The following is a 21,530-nucleotide window of genomic DNA, read 5'->3' as shown; positions in this document are numbered from 1 at the left end:
TTATTTTTCTAAGATGTAAGTGTTGAGATACTTTGTTCATATAAATAGGTAGACGGAAGGAGGAGTATTATATCAGTACCACTCAAGTCTTTCAATTTCTTCTGAATTAAATACCTAAGAATCATACAAAGATTTATTATACAAAATTATTTTTAATGATGTGTTTGGAAACAACTTAATTAGATCTTTCTTTAATTTTCTTGAAAACTAAAATATCGAGAATCACCTAGCATGTAAAATAATCTAGCCATTACAGTCAGTTACTCTCTTATCACCAATCCATGTATTTCTAATAATTTGTGTTTGGCCTCTGGAAAGTTTTCACTCTTGAGCAAAATACTGTAGTAAAATCCCAGAATAAGAAATATTATTTTCTTGGTAAAGTGAGAGAAGTAAAGTTGTAAAAAGAGAGGAGACGGCCGGGCACGGTGGCTCATGCCTGTAATCCCAGCACTTTGGGAGGCCGAGGCGGGTGGATCACGAGGTCAGGAGATCGAGACCATCCTGGATAACGCGGTGAAACCCCGTCTCTACTAAAAATACAAAAAATTAGCCGGGCGTGGTGGCATGCGCCTGTAGTCCCAGCTACTTGGGAGGCTGAGGCAGGAGAATTGCTTGAACCCCGGAGGCCGAGGTTGCAGTGAGCCGAGATCAAGCCACTGCACTCCAGCCTGGGCAACAGAGTGAGACTCCATCTCAAAAAAAAAAAAAAAGGGAGACTAGTTTAATCTTTTCAGGCAGATTAATATTTTTTTAAAGAGTATATATGTAAGTTAATGATTTAATTGATTTTCTGAAACTTCATGCTTTCATTAAAACATCTTCAAGTACCACAGTTTGTGAAACACTATTCTAATACATTTAGTTGCAAACTTTTTAATTGTGGCTTATTAAAATGTATAAACATGTAGTTATTATTTGTTTTCCTTTTTTATTCAGATATCTAACAGTGATACGCCTTCACCACCACCTGGTTTGTCAAAATCCAATCCAGTCATCCCCATCAGTTCATCCAATCACAGTGCACGGTCCCCTTTTGAAGGGGCAGTAACAGAGTCACAGTCGTTATTCTCAGACAATTTTCGCCATCCCAACCCTATCCCAAGTGGGCTTCCTCCTTTCCCCAGCTCCCCACAGACATCCAGTGACTGGCCTACAGCACCAGAACCACAGAGCCTCTTCACATCAGGTATATAACAATAGTACCAAGTATTAGTAATTATGCTCTTAACATATTGTTGACAGACTAACATGAAACTCATTAGTGGATATATTTTTATCTTTTGCCTCTCTGTTCTCTTTTAATAAAAATGTAAATATTTAAACTACATGGAATTAGGTGGTTAGCTACATTGTTGTGTGACCTAGAAATTACTGTGTTAAAAGATTTCTCCAGAAGTAAAGGGTTATATTGTTTTCCCAATAGTAAAAGGCTTATTCCATTGGGAATTTTTTTTTTCATTTTTACTTTTTGGAGGTGGGGGTCTTGGTCTCTCGCCCAGGCTGGAGTGCAGTAGTGTGATCTTAGCTCACTGCAGCCTCACACCCTGGGTTCAAGTGATCCTCCCACCTCAGCCTCCTGGTTAATTTTTAAATTTTTTGTAGAGACAGGGTCTTGCTATACTGCCCAGGTCTTGAACTCCTGGCCTCAAGTGATCCTCCCACCCAAGCCTTCCAAAGTGCTGGGATTACAGGCATGAAGCACTGCACCTGGCAAGGACTTAGATTTTTAATTAGATTTGTATTTTTATTTAATTAGATTTGTGTTTAAGATTTTCCACCCCCAGCTGACAAAGATGCAAGTTATTTAGTAGTAACAGTTATGTTACTACTAAATGGTATTTTTGAGCCATTTCCATTTTTATCCATTCTAAATTCTCTCATTACTATGAAAGGTGGCATAAAAGTAACATTGACAACAGCACCTGTGGAGCAGAAAATTCCAAAAAACTATGAGGATTAATATAAATACTTTTTAATTAAATTATATTTTTTCTTAGTATAGAAAGCATGTATTCAAAATTATTTGTACTTTGATAAATACATTTAAAAAATCAACTTTACTAATTAAAATCTGTTATATTTATTTGATGGAAGTGACTTAGGTTGGTTTTGATTATGAATGGTTGAGAGTATAATTGGAGTGTCAAGTACATTTTTTTCCTTTGATTAGCAAAATCAGTCTATATCATTCAGTTTTTGAAGCTAGTAGCTTAAGAGTTAAGTAACTGCTAGAAGTACATAAGGCCTTTTGTAATTATATGATCTTAATGTGCTAAGAAGTCACATAGATTTTGCACTTACTTAATTTGTAAAATGACATGTTTAACTTTCAGTAGCATGGATACTTATTAAGTATGAAAATGAACTATGTATCTGATATTCATCACTATTTTTCTTCCCAACAGAAACAATCCCAGTATCATCCTCCACAGACTGGCAAGCAGCTTTTGGCTTTGGTTCTTCTAAACAACCAGAGGATGACTTGGGTTTTGATCCCTTCGATGTCACTCGAAAAGCCTTAGCAGACCTGATTGAGAAGGAACTGTCCGTTCAAGACCAACCTTCCCTTTCGCCCACATCTCTTCAGAACTCCTCTTCACACACTACAGCCGCCAAAGGTCCAGGCTCTGGATTCCTGCATCCTGCTGCAGCTACAAATGCCAATTCTCTCAATAGTACCTTTTCAGTCTTGCCCCAGAGGTTCCCTCAATTTCAGCAGCACCGAGCGGTTTATAATTCATTCAGTTTTCCAGGCCAGGCAGCCCGCTATCCTTGGATGGCCTTTCCACGCAATAGCATCATGCACTTGAACCACACAGCAAACCCCACCTCAAATAGTAATTTCTTGGACTTGAATCTCCCGCCACAGCACAACACAGGTCTGGGAGGGATCCCTGTAGCAGGTAGGTTCATTTAAAGCCTTTGAGAATTTTTGAATAACTCATATTTTCAGGTTGTTGGGTGGATAGGGAAGTAACTGTTGAATAACAGAGTACTAATATCTTGGAAATGTCTATGAAAGATTAGTCTTTATCATAATCTAAAATATATTTTTCATTAGATGGATGCCTTGTAATATTGAGCTTTATAAGGATGGTGGAGTATTATACTTAGTTATTGTTTGGAAGCATTTTACTTAATAGGATAATTACCAAACTTTCATATGGTATACAAATGCAAAATGAAAAAGAAGAAAATGGTCTCTGAAGTTATGGTACTATAAAGTCCAACACCGTGGTGAAAATTATGATTTTATATTCTAAAGTAAAATGGTTAAAAAAAATTTTTTTAATGATAATTAATGAGAGCATGAGGGATAAAGCCACTCTCTACCTACTTTTGGCAGTTACTTGTTTTGACTGATACACGTATACACACACATCAAAACTGAGCTATAAATATACTTGAGAACTCTGATTATGAATGTTTTACAAGCATATCATATGTCTCAGACACACACCTTTTGTGAAAGAGAAATTGTTCAAGGAAAGATACTTTCCCATTTGATCTGCCATGTTTTAATTTCTGGGGAAAAATATGAAGTATATATAAGGTAATGTAAGTTTGATGCCAAAATACTTCTGGTTTTGTACTGCTACCCTTGAAGGTTTCAGAACTTTTGGGTTTTAAGATTCTATATAACATTTTTTAGATGAAGTATCTTCTATATCCAAGGGAATTATTCTTGTTAATAGTGTTCTCATTTAACGTTGGCTTTAGAGATGATGTTAAAAAAAGTTTGTTCCTCTCCTGATTCTCTCAAGTGAAATAGAATCATGATTCTCTCAAGTAGAAGACAATAGTTTCTCACTCTGTTAGAATAGTTCTTCACATAATTCATACAATTTATTGTTATCCCTCGTTAGATATGGCATGGCACAGTATTATTGTAATAGGATACTTTTATCAGCAGCAAGGCATTCACTCTCTTGTTTTTAGCAAGGCTGATAGATGAATTTACAGAGGTCTATCAAAGTTCTTTATCCCTATTCCCTTTGGGACCGACAATATTTCATGTTTTAGACGAGTAGCTAGGTTAAGAGAATATAGTTTGTGGCTGTTGACATAGTGAAATTTACCGTTGATACAGTGAAGTTAATTTACATAAGCCTGGTAGCACCTAATGTAGTGACTTGCACAGTGTTGGGACTCTTATTTGTTCATTTAATTATGGTAGTTAGTAGGTAACCAGAGTGACATTTTTCAGTCCTCTTCTTCTACATGGTACTTACTTGTGAAACAATGTGTTCAGTTCCAAATACTCCTTTTATTTCCTTCCATTCAACATAGCATATTAGAATGTAATTTTCTTTGATTTTACTTTGCTTTAATCATTGAGAAATGTGGCATTTTAATTACTAGTAGTGTATCTCATAATTGATTATAACATTCATTAAAAGTTAAAGTTCTCCCAAATCATCAAAACATTTAAAGATTAGACCAATTACAGTGAATATGAGGGTTTCTATTTGCCCATCAATGAATTAGGACATGTGGGACATATTAAAGAAGTTTAAGATATGGATAAAATTTCCACATACTTAAAAGTATAGTTGAAGAGACTAAAATAATGTATGAAAGTGGTAACTATATGTCTGATACTGGAATCTGAGAGACATCAATGTACCCTGTAATTCTTGGGGAGGCTTCATTGAATAAGTAGGAATTGATCCCTACTATCATATCTTAGATTTGGGTTAGCAGCAGGGGAAGAGAAAAGGCCTTTTATGTTGATGGAAACCTCCTGAGTAAAGGCATAGAGGCAGGAATTAGTATGTCATTACACTGAGAAGTAATACAGCTACCTCCTATAACAGGAGGTGCTTCTTAAATTGTATAGATATAATGGATGAGAAGATGAGAAACTCTGACAATGAGGCAAAATGGCATGGACTTGGTATGATAGGAAGTAGGATGCCTTTATGGGATTCTGGTTATTAGCTGTCTTCTTTTTGTGCTTTTATTTGACTTATTACATGACGATCTTTGATTTTCTTCCAATTTCATAGTCATCATATTATCCCTTAACACTGAAGAGTAGTTTTAACCCATATATTTCAAACCAATAGTTATTCTCAGAATGCTGCACTGGTAATGAGAAATCGCTGATTAGTGAGTTTAGTTGTCCTTGTGTTAGTCATTTAAAATCTTCGTCTAAAGTAGATGCTTTATGGAAAAAATGTGACATTAAATTATGGTCCTATCTTTGTGGATTTTGTTTTAATTTTTAAAAATTTTACCATATACTCAACCATAGAGCATTAAAACCTTTTTTTTTCAGAGATGCTAAAAATGTAGTCACCAAGTTTAGGTTCTGAATCGTTGTACTATTTGGTAGGGGGTGGGAGAGTTTATTTTGGATTTTCAATTTCAGGCTATGCAGACTTGCTTGGTATTTAAATGGTGACTTATGGTTAAGCTTACTATTAGGTTATTTTTAAGGCTCTGATGACTAGAGAAATTTTAGTTTTAATGTACCAAAATTTAAAAATTTTTATCAAGAGTCTCACACACCAGAATCCTCTCATGGATTATAAATATTTGGTAGATGCCCCAGAAAACTGAATGGGCTAAGCCTCAGAGCAGAATAGCTGTGTAATTGTAGCCAGAAGATTTAGGATTTTCAGTAACTATTAGAAATGACAGAAAGTGAAAATCTGGAAAACTATATATACATCTTAACTATGTCTAATTTGAAGCAATTTAATACCTAGGTAACTCACTTGCACCTGTTGTAACTCACTTGCACCTGTTCTAACTCACTTGCACCTGAGTTGAACTATTGGAAAGGATTCAACTTTGTATCCTTTAGCAGTTATCATGATACCTTACACAGGGCAGCTGTCACTAAATGCTTCAGTAATGGAGAGAGTACATACCTGTTTCAGTGGGACCTGCTGCTTTAAGATAGACAATATTTTAAACTAATTCTACACTCTGGAAAGGCGTATATATTTATTCTCTAAATATGTAGAGCAAAATATGGTCTCTGACCTGTAAGAGCAAATCAGAGATGGCAGTCACCTACATGTCATACAGATAGAATGTCTACTTACTATACATTTGTACTTAAATTTTTATTTTTGGTTTGTTCAGTGAATTTTTAAAGATTGATATATCTGAAACCTATCATGGGAAAAACAGTTGCCAGAGGTTTGACAGAAATGCAGCTTCCTTTTTTTTTGATCTAATTGAAAACTTTTTTTGTGTTTAAAATTAGTAGTTATTTCCTTAATTAGGTGAAACCTTTTTAGCAGCATTTGGTTTACTAAGTTTAGAAATATTTTTGACATAAATATTCTTGGGGGAAATTTTGATTCGTGGGCAGTTACAGTAAATTCATTCAGATCTTTTTATTATTATTATTGGAACCATATGCCTTCTTTCTACAAAGTGATTTACCTTGTCCTAAAACGTGACTTTATTTTGTCCAATTCCTTCATTTTAGGAATAGTAAAGCTGTGTTCCAGAAAGCTTAAATAATTTGTTAAAGGTCACATATTCAATTAGTAGTGGAATTAGGGTAAGAACTTAGATCTCAAATTCAACAATGGAAATGTTTTTGCACTACAACGATGCCCTCCTTCATAAATGAAGATCACTGGCATGTGCTTTAACTTGGCTTTCTTCCCGTGGCAATTGGTTTTTGCTCTCACACACTTGCAAGTCCCTTTTTATCAACAGTATCAACTCATGAGACAAATTGGCCCAGCTCAGGGGTATGTGGCCTATTGTTACAAAATAGAATAAAGTTTATCGACTTGATAGAAATCAGTCTGTTTCTTAGTCCTTATTAATATCATTTTCTTGCTAAGAACTCTAGTCTAAAATTTGCTTTACAGAGCCTCATTGCTATGTTCTTGGGGTTTATAAGAATCTTTGCCAATTTACTGAAAAACTACAAAATCACCTGTTATATGGATTGACAGACTCTTTTTCTGCTTTGTCAGTTATCCTTCCACATGTAATTTTGCAGATTTGTTTTAAAAAAAAAATTCTGCCAAGTTGTTTTTATTCCATGATGTTAAAAATTATTTGGAAAACCTAAGTCAGTAAGCATTGTTGTTTCAAGATATACCTCAAAAAATATTTGAAACTGTTTAGGATTGGATTTTTTTTCATGTTTTTATTAATTTAAACTTTACTTTTGAGAGGGCATTTTTCTTTAAATTTTCTTTGTTTCTATATGAACTGTTTTAACAGTGACTTGATTGAATTTTGAGTCATGTGTGAAACAAGTCACTTGTAGTCAAATAATCTTCAGTTATAATCAGGAGAACTGATCTCATTCATCTATAATTCTCTGACCTAGAAGTAGTCATCTCATTTTCAGTCAATTGGATCATTGTACTGTTAACATTTTACTATTTTTCAATTACTTCAAAGGTAAACTTGAATTTTCAGATGCTGTATGTTAATTTACTAAGTTAATATTTATAGCTTTTATTTCATTTTTTTCTAGTACATAATTTATGCTTTCAAAACATGGATTTGTAATTTTTCTCTTTTAAAAATCAGTTTTCACTTCTGTAAATCAAGGTTTAATTTTTTCACAAAATACTATTAATATTTACCATTTACTAGGAGTATCTATAAGAGGTCCAATTGGCTTGGAAAAGAATGGCTTTCCTGGTCTTTTTTTTTTTTTTTTTTTTGGTAATATGTTTATAATCTAAATCTATTGTATTTGTTCTTATCTCTGAAACAATATTACTCAGGATATATTTAGAATATAACTACTTTCCAAGTACTTGATAAGTTTATATTTTAAAATTCATGTCTTGTTTCACACCTGGATTCCAAACATTGAGCATGTATTTTATATATGTTATCAGTATTCCAAATATTGAAATCATTTTTAAAGGGACTGTTAACAAATCTAGTCACCCATAACTAGACCATGACTGACTTTTCCACAGGGGAAGAAGAGGTGAAGGTTTCGACCATGCCACTGTCAACCTCTTCCCATTCATTACAACAAGGACAGCAGCCTACAAGTCTCCACACTACTGTGGCCTGACAACAGAACTGAGAGGAGAGGATTAGACTCTGGGGTGCTTGCATGGGCAACTGGATTTTTGCATGATTCCTTTATGATTTTGCTTTTAATGTATACACCCAGAAGAGCCAATATAAACGTTCCTCATGCCTACAGCTAGCGTGTTACCTCATAGTTGTTGAAGTATTTCTTCATTAGGCCTTTAACATAATTTATTAGTGTAATAATTTTGGCATTGTTTCTCATGAGTGATACTATTTCTAACTCATAAAAATAAACTTGTAGTACTAAGATCCCAGGTGAGATTAGCTAGAATTGTTGTTATTTTGGCTCTATTATTGAAAAATTATACAAAGGTAATGGTAGTATCTTGTTTTCTGGTTTGTGAAAAAATAATATCCTAATCTCCTGAAAAATTTGCAAATTAACAAGATAATGTCTATTGCATTCTTTGAATACTTGAGAAGAAAGAATACATATAAAACAAAATTGGTGGTGTCATTTAATGCTCAGAAGGATATTGTTGGCGATTGTTTTTAGTTGTCTAGATTTATATCCTATAATATGCATTACATGTGTAGAAACTGTTTTGTTCTCTCTCTTTTGCACTTTTGCACTTTCTTTTTGAATGGTTGTTAATTATGCATAGATGGTTAAAAGATAATTATTGTAGCCTAAATGCAATATAATCTCTTTTCTAATGCACTGCCTAGTATACCAGGAAATGCCTCAAAAACAGAACTTCAGTTTATAGTTGACTTATCTGAAACTTGAATACGGAGTAAACATTGTATGTGAAAAGCAACCATAGTAGTGTAACATTGTTACTGAACAAACAGTAATTCTGTGGGATATTGTTTTGGAAATTTCATTGTTTAATAATTAAAATGTGATAATAACATAATATTATAAGTACCTGACCGGAATGAGACTAAGGCAGAAGAGAAGAGATTGGATGTCCTCTAAAATTAGGCCACCTAAATTGTAACATATAATTTTAATCAAGAGAATAGTGGAGTACTTTATTAGGACATAATGTGAAGTGATATTTCTGAAAACACATTTCTTGAAATAGTTTTAAAACTGATAATAAAGGAAAAGAAACTGTACTTAGTTCGGAGCAGTGGACAAAAGCTGATTCAGAAAACATAACCATATTCTGCCTAAATGAAGCATCTGGGAAGAAAGGGAAAGTCACACCTCCTCTTGAGATTTTAACCATTATGATAAAAGGTATGCTTTAATTTGTTAAAAAAAAAGTATGAAAGGGGATAATGTGAATACAAAAAAGAAGCCTAGAGATTGAAAATAATAATAATAGAAGATGTTATTAGGAGATGGTACTTAATGTCATGTTGGAGTTGGAGTTTTCAAGGTTACCTCTATATAAAATTGGATTATTTTCTGTTAGATATAATGTGACAAATTAAATGATTTTATCCCAAGGTACAGTGAGGTAAACAAAAATCTATTCTTAGATATCCTTAGATTTGGTTAACTGAGGCTGTAGAAGCAGCGAATTGTCTAGCCATTTAAGTTATTTTTGTAAAATTCAGCATAAACATCAATCTCTAATTTCTATCTAGAAGTGATTTTAAGACATTACAAGAACATTGCCAATTTGGAAAATGCCAATAAAATATTGTAGACTTATTAATATTGTAGACTTATTATCAGCCTTTTACTGTAGCTTAATTTAATTATGGTTTTCATTTTTACTGTAAGAGGCCAAGACTTCACTTATGTCTCCTGTGGAGCTGAGGCTCCTGGGTCTTGTTATTATAACAAACTCTGGCTCCTTGTAATGATGCTTACTAGCTCAAAGCTTTCTCCAGCATTCAGTGTTAGCCTTTCATTGCCTGGATCTTCTTACAAAGCCATAGCAAGTGGTTAGTTCCATTTGCTCCTTGGTGTTGAGAGATATACCTGTTAAATGAGGCTTCTTTCCTTTCTCATTCATAGCCAGTGTGGAAAAATCATCAGGTAGTTTGCCCAGATTTGCCAGATCCCTAAATAAAATGGCAAAACGATCTCCCTGCCTGCTTCTCCTCCCCACCCCCACTTACATGCACACCATAAATCAAGAAATGCGTTTTGGGCAATTAGACTTTATCTTCTAAATTTTTGCATAGAATGGCTAAACATGATCTTTTGACTCACTTTGTAATTCCTACACCTTCCTTGTAAGCTTCACCTTTTTGCTTACCTAATATTTTATGTAAACATGGTTTTTTAAAAAACCTGAAGTTTAAAAATCATAGTCATAATTAATTTTACACTAGAGGACAGAAGAAATTATACAACACATAAAAGAAGCCACTACTTCACATAGCAAGCAAATTGAAACCAAAATGACAGAAGAATGAGAAATTCTTTAAAAGCTTCAGGTTTTTTTTGTTGTTGTTAAATTCCTGCGTGATGCATCATGTGCAAGGGAAACTTAATATACTTTTACACCCTTAACCTTTATAAAGTGACTAGCTTTTCCCTTAACATAGGAATTTTTAACCTGGAGCCCAGATTTTTGAGAGTACACACAAAATTGTGGGTTTGTGTGCATGTACATATATCCATTTTTTTCTAGGGAGAAGATCCATAGTTATTAGATTTGTGAAGGATTTGGTGATCCCCTTCTCCCATCAAAAAAAAAAAAAAAAAGAACAGCTGCCTTGAAATGTTTTTAGTGCCACTTTAGGGAATAGAGTCCTGTACTGAATGATTTTAGTTGTATGATGAATTATAAGTGCCTCTTTATTTTCTCTAAGATTGCATTAGAAAATATTTTTTTCTGACTAATAATGCTTTCCTTTTCATTCTATTATTGAGTTTTGGTTTTCCACATGTTACTTTTGTGTACTCTCCCCTTATTTCAACAAAGCATTAATTAAATATTTGAGTACCTATTCTGTATAGTGACTTGAACTAGATCTTTAGAGATATAAGGTTGAATAAAATACAGACTCTATCATCAAGGATAATTCTAGTGACAATTATATTTCACATTATTTCTGTCAGGTCTTGATAATATTTTAATCACAGGAACCACCATAGCAGTCCAGACTCATTTTATTATTTATCATCTCTCAGTAACTGCTCCGACAGTGGCAACAAAGGGTATTGAATACTTATATTTCAAATTTTAAAATTTATGATAATTTGGAGGGAGGTGAAAAAACCTTACTAGGAAAGACAAACATTCATTATTCTACGTGTGTGTGAGCTCATGTCTCTTACTCTTAGCATCCTGGGAATTAAGTACAGCCTTCTGCGTAGGTGTTCCTTCAAAGAAAACAACTTTAATGCATTTTACCTCTGCACATTTCCACTGACATGACTCCTATTTGTACAGTGTTCCGAGCACTGTCAAGACTGCCAGAGCTCTGGCACAGGTCCATAGGTACTCCCACGGAGGCATTGCCTCAGAAAGACAAGAGAAAGGAACAAGTTGCAGTTGCTTTGAAATCTTACAGTGGCCTGTAGGGGTTGGGATAGGGCAGTAAGGAGATCCAGCTGAGGTATTCAGGGACTGGTAAGCTTGGATAAGTGTGTTTAAAGCCTTGAAAACCAGAAGAGTTTAGTCTTGATGTGAATGTGGTCAGTGGTAGAGAACTATAGGTTCTTGGCAAAAATGTAGTTTGAGCATAGATAGCATTTTAAGAACAGTAATGGGGTAATAGATTTGATTGCAATTAGGACCGTTTAGAAAGTAATTCCAGTGGTATGCCATGGCTGGCCAGTGCAAATAGGTTGGCCTAGACTAGCACAGTAGTGGTTGGAATGGAGAAGAACTATGAATTAGAAATTGGAAAGCGTAAGAGCTGAGAAAAGACCTTCAGATTTGGTTAGATCTGTGGTGATTTTTAAAAATGTAACTTTCATAGAAAGGTACAGAATGGAAGCCCATCTTTTTAGGATTAATGAGGAAATGTCAAGAATATGTATGCAGCAATCATTGACTACTTAGTGTTAAGACATTTGACAACAAAGTTGAAGAGACAAACAAGATGCTAACTAGATGGGTGGTAGATCTTAGAAGGCATTGTTTTAATATAAGGGAGAAGAAGAACCTAAATATTTAAAGGTAGACCTTACAGAGCCAATTGAGAGGAAGAGACTGGCAGTGCTGAAGAGAAGATAGGCTCATTCAGTAGGATAATAGATGTCATTGGGTGGTGGGAAGAGATAAGCTCCTGAGACGAGCATGTGGGTTAGCTTAAGAGAGGTGGGTGGCCAGGCGCGGTGGCTCACGCCTGTAATCCCAACACTTTGGGAGGCCAAGGCAGGCAGATCACGAGGTCAGGAGATCAAGACCATCCTGGCTAACACGGTGAAACCCCGTCTCTACTAAAAATACAAAAAAATTAGCTGGGTGTGGTGGCGGGCACCTGTAGCCCCAGCTACTCGGGAGGCTGAGGCAGGAGAATGGCGTGAACCCAGGAGGTGGAGCTTGCAGTGAGCCGAGATGGTGCCACTGCACTCCAGCCTGGGCAACAGAGTGAGACTCCGTCTAAAAAAAAAAAAGAGAGAGAGAGAGGTGGGCTGTATCTTCCTCTGTGATTTGTAAGAGCAAGAAGAACCTGGGGAAAGAGAAAGATGAGAATTGATGAAATGGCTCATATCAGTAATTATTAAAATGCAGTATTGTTTGAAAATGGGGGTGAAAGAGTGGAATTGGGAGCCTTTTAAAGGAGATTAAAAAAAAAAAGTCTTTTGTGAGAATAAGCCCAGAAATGCATTGTAAATAGTTGCTTAGTTGCTGTGTAAAGATAAGAGTCAGCTTAAAGATCTCTAAAGTTGAAATATATGTGGTTTTGTATGTTCCTCTGGTTTAGCACAAAGCATCAGGAGTGGAAAAAGCAAATACTGAGTGTTTGGTTAAAAGGGGAAAAAGACAAAGACATAGAGACATTCAAAAAGACCACATTGAAATGTATCATCTTGTGCCAAGAAGAGTCTATTAAGGCAGTTTCCTGTGAAGAAATGGTGTGAGTGATGTGGAAGGGAGTTGAATGATTTTAAATTTTGACAATGACAAAGAACATGTTAGTGTTGCTAAGGGAATGATAACTAGGAGACTGTGGTCACTGTGATAACCACTCAATGCTAAATGATGATTGAGAACCAGAGAAAGGAGAGGGTTGGAGTTTGGAAAGAAGCTTGGCTTTTGTAACCGTCTATACTCTCTCCTCCAGTCTTTTCATGAGTGTAGGAAGTCAAACTATGTGAGAGAGAATTGTAGAAAGCATGGAAGCAATTCCATGCATCTGCAGATGGGCACCTGGGGAATCCTGGGTCAGGTTTCCGGTGAGTTGAAAATGATCAAAGGAAAACTTCCTTCCTCAATGCATGGTAGGAGGACATGGAAGCAGAGTGCTGGGGAGGACCAGGAAAAGCCAGGGATGAGATGAGACAGCTATAAGTAAGCAAGCCCCAGTGAGTGTGAAGGATTGATAGAAATGTTACTGATGATGTGAAAGATTTAGACAGAGGGATTAGGTATGGTGTATGATGAGTTTGGTAGTTGAGGAGCCCTTATTACAGGTAATATAGCTTCTCCCAAGCTCACTTGCAAACTGGAAGGCTTTTTTAAAAATGGGCTTCCACCTATGAAGGGACAGTATCTGCTCTTACATAGTTGGATTAGGTCATTCTGCTTTATTTATATATCAAATAAGAATTAAGGTACTGGTGAACAGTAGAGATAAAGTAAGAATTTTATTGTAACAGGTTATAAAAATATTTTGTTAATTTCCCCCAATGAGAATGTACTATGAATAAATAAAATCTATACATTATTGGGCTAATTTACCCTTGTTTCTTATATTTTGTATACTTAGGAGGTGACCTCTAGGAAAAAATTGCTGAAGAGGTAGTAGAGCAGGGTGAAGATACCGTATACTGTCATCCCTATGTATCTGTAGGGGATTGGTTCCACAGATTGCAAAATTCTTGGATTCTCAAGTCCTCGATATAAGACAGTATAGTATTTGCATATGACCTGCACATATATGGGAGGCCGTATATTTTAAATAATCTCTAGATTACTTCTAATACCTATTACAATGTAAATGCTATGTAAATAGTTGTTACATTGTTTAGAGACTGACAAAAAACTGCATGCTTAATAAATTACACAATTTTTAAAAAAAATTTTCTACTCGATGTTGGTTGAATCCACAAATGTGAAAACCCCAGATACCTGGAGTCAACTGTGTGTTTTTTTTTTTTTCTCCTAGTCAGTTAATAATAAATATTCCTAGTTTGGAAGCAACCTTAGTTTTGTAATAAAGTATTTTTAAACTCACTCCATATATGTCAGCTGAAATATCAACTGTGACATTTAAAAAGGATAATGCTTCAAAGTACAAATCATTGCTCAAGAATACTATGTTTGTGAAACCTTGTTGATGGATTGAGAAGCCACTGCTCCTTGGACCTCCTTATCACCCTGTGATTTGCTTCTATGAGTTGTAATCGAGCCACCTAACATTGCTGGTCATACTAGCCTTCCACTTCTTAGTCAGGGGCTATTTCCAAAGAATCACTCTTGATAATTCGAGATGCATTAAGAAGATTCTACTCTGTTTTTTGGTCTTTTAGAGAGTCTTCTCTGGGTTTGAGTTATAGAGAAATCAAGTTTAGGTACCTAGAACTGAGAGCAAGCCTAAGTAATCTAAGCTACTTGAGAAATGGACTGAAGTACCCAGATGTTCCATAAAACAGCTTGAAGTTGTTGACCTTGAGAACCATTTCCTTTTCTCCAAGTTCCTCTTGACCACACTTCCTAAGGCAACTATTGACTTCACTGTCTTAGCCCACTTTACCTTTATTCTGAGTTCCTGGAAGCTCCAAGCTGACCCTGGAACATACTGTGCTTATAACAATTTTGTTATTCCAGCTCCTGTTGGGTGCTCAGACCCACTATTGTGCTGTTGCAAAGCAACATCCCAAAATGCTTTTTCCCCCTCATATAATTTGTAAAGCCTTTAATGCATCCATTACCTTTCTTTTTTATAGCGGGTGAAATTCACATAACATTCAATTAATTATTTTAAAGTGTATGATGCAGTGACCCAGTACCATTCTTTAATTATCTCAATGGTAAAATAGCAGAATAAGTAACCTACTCTGCTGTAAGAATTTTAGTCTGTTTCTTGTTGGGGCTGTGTGGTAATAGCTGCTTCTAGACTCTGTGTTTTACCCAGTAGGCTGAAAGGCAAATGTTAAACCTTAAAATATTCCGTATTTCTGCATAGCAGTACTACTGCAACTTAAGCTTGTGAATCAAGCAACTTGTATACACCCTTTTAAAAAGGCAGTGGGGGGCAGTGCAAGGAGCTCTAGGCAAGAGACACTTAGGAGATTTGCTTTTCTGAGTGGTAAAAATGTTTGAAGCAACTCTAAATAGCTTTGAAATGTTAGTAATAGTCTTACTGTCTTCATGACATTTAATTAGCCTTCTGTAAGAGTTTGTTTAGCAAAGGTAAACCATAAGCCTAGCCCTCTATATGCATGTGTGGTTGAATGTGTGTGTGTTTTTATATAAAGCAATTTTCAGTTAAATCTTCCACTTAATGAATGTAGTAGAGGAAGATGTCTCATGTCATTTTGGTGACCTTGACCTATGTCTATTCATGTATTTATTCCTGCTGTGTTCCAATTCATATCTTCAGGATAAATGCTGTATTTTTATTGTCTTTCTCCAATTTTTTTTTTGAAGGAATCAAAGACCCTATTTAAATGCAATAAGGTTGTAATACTGGTGCCCACTTCACCCTGGTCATGTTTTTTCTGAACAAATATTTCATAGCTTTTCCTCATCAAATTCCAGTCCCACTGCTAAGATACCCATCTATGACACAGTCTTTGGGAAAACCCAAGGAAAGGATAATTTAAAAATGATTTGTATTGGAGTCATGACACTTCAGAGCTATGAATAAATAAATATAATATAGTCTTTAACAATCCTTTTAAAGACCAAATAATAACAATGATGATAATAAACAAGGCTCCGAAGGATTGTGATTTGTCTATAGTCACATTCTAACAACAATTTGAAGTTTCTTTAGCCCTCACCATGTAAATGTGCTTTCATGCTTGTAACTCAGTGGAGGAAAAAACTTTTAAGATTCAGAATCTGTCTCCTCTAAACATTATTGTGTCTTACAGTTTAATTACAGTAGGTCTCTCAAGTCAAGGGCTTACAACTGTGAATTCATTGCAAACAATGAATTTGAAGGCTTTCAAAATGACCACCAGCTGGCAGCTGTTGTCACAGATCCTGTAGGTTTTCAAAGCTGCCCTGTGTTAAATGTGGCCCAGTGATCTTGGAGTAACTTTAGCAGGGGAAAAAATTGTAACCTTGCAGGTACTCTTAAAATAAACTTACGCTAACTACAAAATTACCAGTGTCAGAACTAAAAGAGTAAAACAGAGGTGGAGTTTAATTTACCCAGGATTTTTCTGCAGTACCGAAGAGAATTTAGGGGACAACACACATAACCACTAGACTGGTGACATCTCTAATATTACAAAATGGAAAAAAACTTGTAGTAATGGCACCAAGATGTATTACATACACACTAAAGATGTGATCTCCCATTCATCTTTGAAGAAGAGCTACCCTGTGTTACCCATATAGAATGATAGCATATCTGCTGGGTTTTTTTGTTTTTTTGTTTTCCCCCCAATCAAGGAAGTTGTTGTTTTCAGCATAAGGAAACAGGGAGAGCTCCACAAGGATTTAAAGATGATAATGCTATCACTATCTCCAAGAAGAAATGCAAGAAATCTGCAATCAACTTTTGTAGCCTAGCACTGTTTCTTAATATAGTGAGATCTTGGCCCAAGGACGGCACTAGCATTTACACTCTGTTATCAGACTTGCATACTGAAATAATGTATTGATGGAACAGAAAGTAGTGATCTAGAACTTTAGTGGGGTGTTCTAAAACATTGTCGTGTTATATGTTGGCATTTGCAAGAAGTCTGATAACTGTATATTTTTATTTTTTTCCTTTATTACATCTCTATGTTTAGTATCCAGCTAAAGGTAAAAGATTGCCTGGGTTATGACTTCATCAGCCAAGTAGGAAGTTTTTTCATTGGCCTTAAACTGAATGTTTGGTTACAGCCATAGTTCCACTTAGGTTTTCTCTGTTAAAAATGTTAGTTTCTATTAAAATTCATGATTATGGGTGGCTGATATATATATACACACACACATATATATACACATATATGCACACACATACCCTACTCCCCCCAATCCCCATTTAGAGTAAGATTTGCTACCAGATATGTTTCCTTTTCCTTCTAAACTGTTAAACATTTACTAATTTTTTCCTTCTAAACTGTTAACATTTACTAATTAATCTACCCATAGTCTTCCCCTGGTTCCAGACAAGTGTAACATATCTTGATTTCTAGTCTGCCCAATGTTGATAGATGTAAACTCCTAAGACCTCACCTGCATTTTAAATGGTAGATGGCTATTTAATTGAAATGAAGCATATTATTAAAATAAGGATTTTATATAATCTCCAAATACACAAGCCCTGCAACCTTTGTTTTATAACACGCTTTCAGGTTTTAACTATTGACTATTATAAGTCTCTTTCTGGTAGCTTGTGTTCACCCCTCTAACCAGTTTCTTTTTCTTTGGACAAAGGAGAAGTTTCTTTCTCCATGTAATTTACCACAATTAACAGGGAGTTCATGACTAAATCTTAATGTACACTACCTGTATGATTTTCCTACTGGATTCCTGACAGGCCTGAATTTTCCCTTTTCTTCTTCTTCTTCCTTTTTTTTTTTTTTTTTTTTGAGACAGGGTTTCACTGTGTTGCCCAGATTGGAGTGCAGTGGCGCAAACACGGCTTACTGCAACCTCGATCTCCCTGGCTCAAGTGATCCTCCCACCTCAACCCTCCAAGTAGCTGGGGCTACATGCACACACCACCATGCGTGGCTAATTTTTGTATTCTTTTAGAGACAGGGTTTTGCTTTGTTGCCCAGGCTGGTCTGAAACTCCTGATCTCAAGTGATCCATGTGCCTTGGCCACCAAAAGTGCTGGGATTACAGGCGTGAGCCACCGTGCCCGGCTAATTTTCCCTCTTCGAAGGAGAGAAGTCTTTCTCCATCAGTCTACTGAGTGTTTTCTCAGTCTTTTTACTCAATTACTAGAGACAGCAGACCCTCTATCTGCCCAATAACTACTCTTACTCACCTGTCAGCTTATTCCAAACTGCCTTTGATCCTAAACGAGTATATTCTTGTTTTTTTTTCCTTCTCTCTATTTTTATTTTGTTTGAGACACTCTCGCCCAGGCTGGAGGGCAGTGGTGCGATGTCGGCTCACTGCAACCTCCGCCTCCCAGGTTCAAGTGAGTCTCCTGCCTCAGCCTCCCAAATAGCTGGGATTACAGGCACATGCCACCATGCCTGGCTAATTTTTGTATTTTTAGTACAGACAGGGTTTCACATTGTTGGCCAGGCTGGTCTCGAGCTCCTGACCTCAGATGATCCACCTGCCTTGGCCTCCCAAAGTGCTGGGATTACAGGCGTGACCCACTGCGCCCAGCCTTCTCTCTCTTTTAAATCAAAACAACACATTTAAACAGAAATCATTGTCTGGATTTTGGAGCAGATTGGGGAACGACTAATGCACTGTAAAATTTTGAATCAATAAAGATTTTTGACATTGTAAAACTTGGGCATTACTCAGTTCCCCCAACTTCTAAGGCAATTCTAGCTCCTATAAAAAGTCACTTAACACTTCTCAACAATATGACTAAAATTCAGAGTTTTACAAATGTGTTTTTAAATAAATTTTTTTCAGTAAAACAGTTGTAGTTCAGTATAGAGCACTAGCATATCTGAAGTAAGAATATTGCCGTTTCTGATTTGTATTTGAAAATATTTTCATCTAGTCTTCTTTTTTGCCTTCCTTCTTTTGAAATAAGATTCAATATTGACTGAGAATTGGTTCTGTCAAGATTGTCTCTGGCAATCTGTCCCTAATTCAACTATAAATTATTGCTAAGGATGAACACTTAAATAATTATATATTTTAAATGATTTTTAAACTACAGCCCCCTAGTAATGTGATGAGCATATACATTTTTGAATTCAGGGTCTTTTGAAACTCTGTCTTCCACAGGAGTATCATATGTATAGGTCTGGAAAAGATGTGTTCCTATTAAGACTTAATTCTTTTTAGATTGAGACACCATTTGCAAATTGAAAACAAAAAAAGTTTGTATTTCCCCTAGTATGTGAATATACTGTAAGGAGGAATAAAAAGCAAAATAGTCTTTTTAAAACATAGACTTTAATTTTTAGAGCTATTTTAGGTTCACAGCAAAATTGAGTGGAAGGTACAAAGACTTCTCATTATATTCCCTGCCCCATCACATGCACAGTGTTCTCCATTATCAGCACCCCCAACCAGGGTGGAACATATGTTACAGTGGATGAAGGCAATTGCTGATCTGGGTGGTGAATAGGTGGAACACAGAGGAGTTTCAGGGTCATTTTTAGAAAGTACAGATTAGTTTTAAAACTAATGTAGCTTTTTCAGATTGTCTTCTTCCACTTAATAATGTGTGTTTAAGTTTCCCCAGCCTTATTTTTTAATCACACATTTTACATAGCTAAAATCGTTGAGTTTCAGGGTATAAATGCTTATTTTAAAAAACACATTTATTTTAAAAGCAATCTGAAAACCTTAATAAATGTCTCTTAATGAGAAAGAACTCTTAAAGATGTATGCTTGGTCTGTTGTATTGGAAACGTTTATCACCATGACTATATCCATCTCCATTTCATTTAGTTTTATAAAATACTGAAGTTATATCATTTTCTGAAATAATTTTTCTTCTGAAATGAAAGTAAATACTCTTTTAATGCCTAAAAAATACTTTCTAAAAATGAAGCTCATAACCAGATTATGAAGAATCTGTCAATTAAAATGATGTTTCAGAAAAGTGGGAATTTTATTCTTAGTTGGGATTTTTGTTATGTTGATTTAAATGCTTAAGACAATTCGATGCTGATAGGAGCCATCTTTTAGAAAAAGATAAGACTGACTGATCTTCACTATTGAAATAAAGTGTGCTGTGTAATCAAATGCAGTAAAGAACTGGGTTTGATGTTTTAAATAACTTTTAGGTAATTTGGAAGTCTTTTAATTTGGAAAATTATGAACATCAGCAATCTTAGGAATTTCAATAGATATATAACCATAAAGGGATTTGCTGTATAGGAAGCACAATACTTTCATCTGAATGTAAACCTGAAGAGAGACTTCTGCCCCAATAAAAATATTTTATTGCTACTAAACAATCAAAAGCTATTACTGACTTCATTTGGAATGGCCAGTCCTGAGTGATCCGCTAAGAAATAAGCAGAACTTCACTTGACTAGCCTTAAAAAAATAAAAATAAAAATAAAAAGCAGAACAGCATGGTTTTTAGGAGGCTGTTAGAGAATGTCATAGCATCAAGCTCCAGAGAAAATGGTACAGAGTAGACATGCAATAAATGTTTGTGGAAGGAAAATTGATGGTTGAGAGTGGTGTCAATTCTGGAGGCCTGCAAAGCATGGATGTGTTTTGTGTTAATCTGGACTTTTGGAAGCATTTAGTCAGATTCATTTGCATATGAGTTATAATTCATTTTTTGGTTCTCTTCTGGCATTGTGGTGTTCATTGTTAAGATTTTCCCCCCTATACATCACCCACTGACTATGTGATTAATTTTTCTTCTTTCTTTTTTTTTTCCTCTGAACTTGGGAAACCTCAGCTCTTGGCTTTTCCTTATTTTTCCAACACCCCCTGTACACACATACACACACACACACACACCCCTTTTGTATATTTTTTTGAGACGGGGTCTCGCACTGTCACCTGGGTTGGAGTGCAATGGCACGATCTCGGCTCACCGCAACATCTGCCTCCCAGGTTCAAGCAATTCTCCTGCCTCAGCCTCTTGACTAGCTGGAATTACAGGCGCCCACCACCATGCCTGGCTAATTTTTTGTATTTTTTAGCAGAGACGGGGTTTCTGTATGTTGGCCAGGCTGGTCTCGAACCCCTGACCTCGTGATCCTCCCGCCTCGGCCTCCCAAAGTGCTGGGATTACAGGCGTGAGCCACTACGCCCAGCCCTAACACACACCTTTTAAAAAAACTAACACATTTTTCTTACCAGGCGAGTCCTCATTTTTGATACCCATAAATCTATATATAAATATTGGTAAATCTTCCGTGAAACACATACACACAGTCCAGAAAGTCTCTCTAATACCTCCTTTTTCAGAATGCTTCGTGTGTACTCCTGAGGTGTTGTAGGAGCTTCGTACTTTGCTAGGTAGGGAATTCTTTAGGGCAAAATTGTTAGAAATTTTTTATCTTGGTTAAGCCAAAATCTTTTACCAATTGTACTTCTTAGGTGCATTTTGTTAAACACATGAAGACCACTTGTCTGTTAACTTCTGGATGTAGATCAAACATCCTCACTTCTTTGAAC

The 21,530-nt window shown here is 35.7% G+C and overlaps 1 protein-coding gene across 12 annotated transcripts in view; it reads left to right on the top strand.

Annotated features, from left to right (window-relative positions):
* The window catches only part of CNOT4 (CCR4-NOT transcription complex subunit 4), a 148,352-nt gene that overhangs the window by 113,339 nt on the left and 13,483 nt on the right, over positions 1-21,530 (top strand). For 8 of the 12 annotated variants that reach the window (XM_001145798.7, XM_001145725.6, XM_009454270.4 and 5 more), the window contains 2 exons: positions 940-1,189; positions 2,409-2,906. In XM_001145798.7, coding sequence (XP_001145798.1) covers positions 940-1,189; positions 2,409-2,906 — 748 coding nt within the window. Of the gene's footprint in view, positions 1-939; positions 1,190-2,408; positions 2,907-7,922; positions 10,355-21,530 lie in introns of those variants that run through there. The other 4 variants (XM_001145560.8, XM_009454274.5, XM_054655219.2 and 1 more) reach the window with 1 other exon arrangement.

Source organism: Pan troglodytes, chromosome 6 (assembly GCF_028858775.2).
Source record: "Pan troglodytes isolate AG18354 chromosome 6, NHGRI_mPanTro3-v2.0_pri, whole genome shotgun sequence".
NCBI classification, from domain to species: Eukaryota; Metazoa; Chordata; class Mammalia; order Primates; family Hominidae; genus Pan; species Pan troglodytes.
This window is presented reverse-complemented; position numbering and strand designations above follow the sequence as displayed.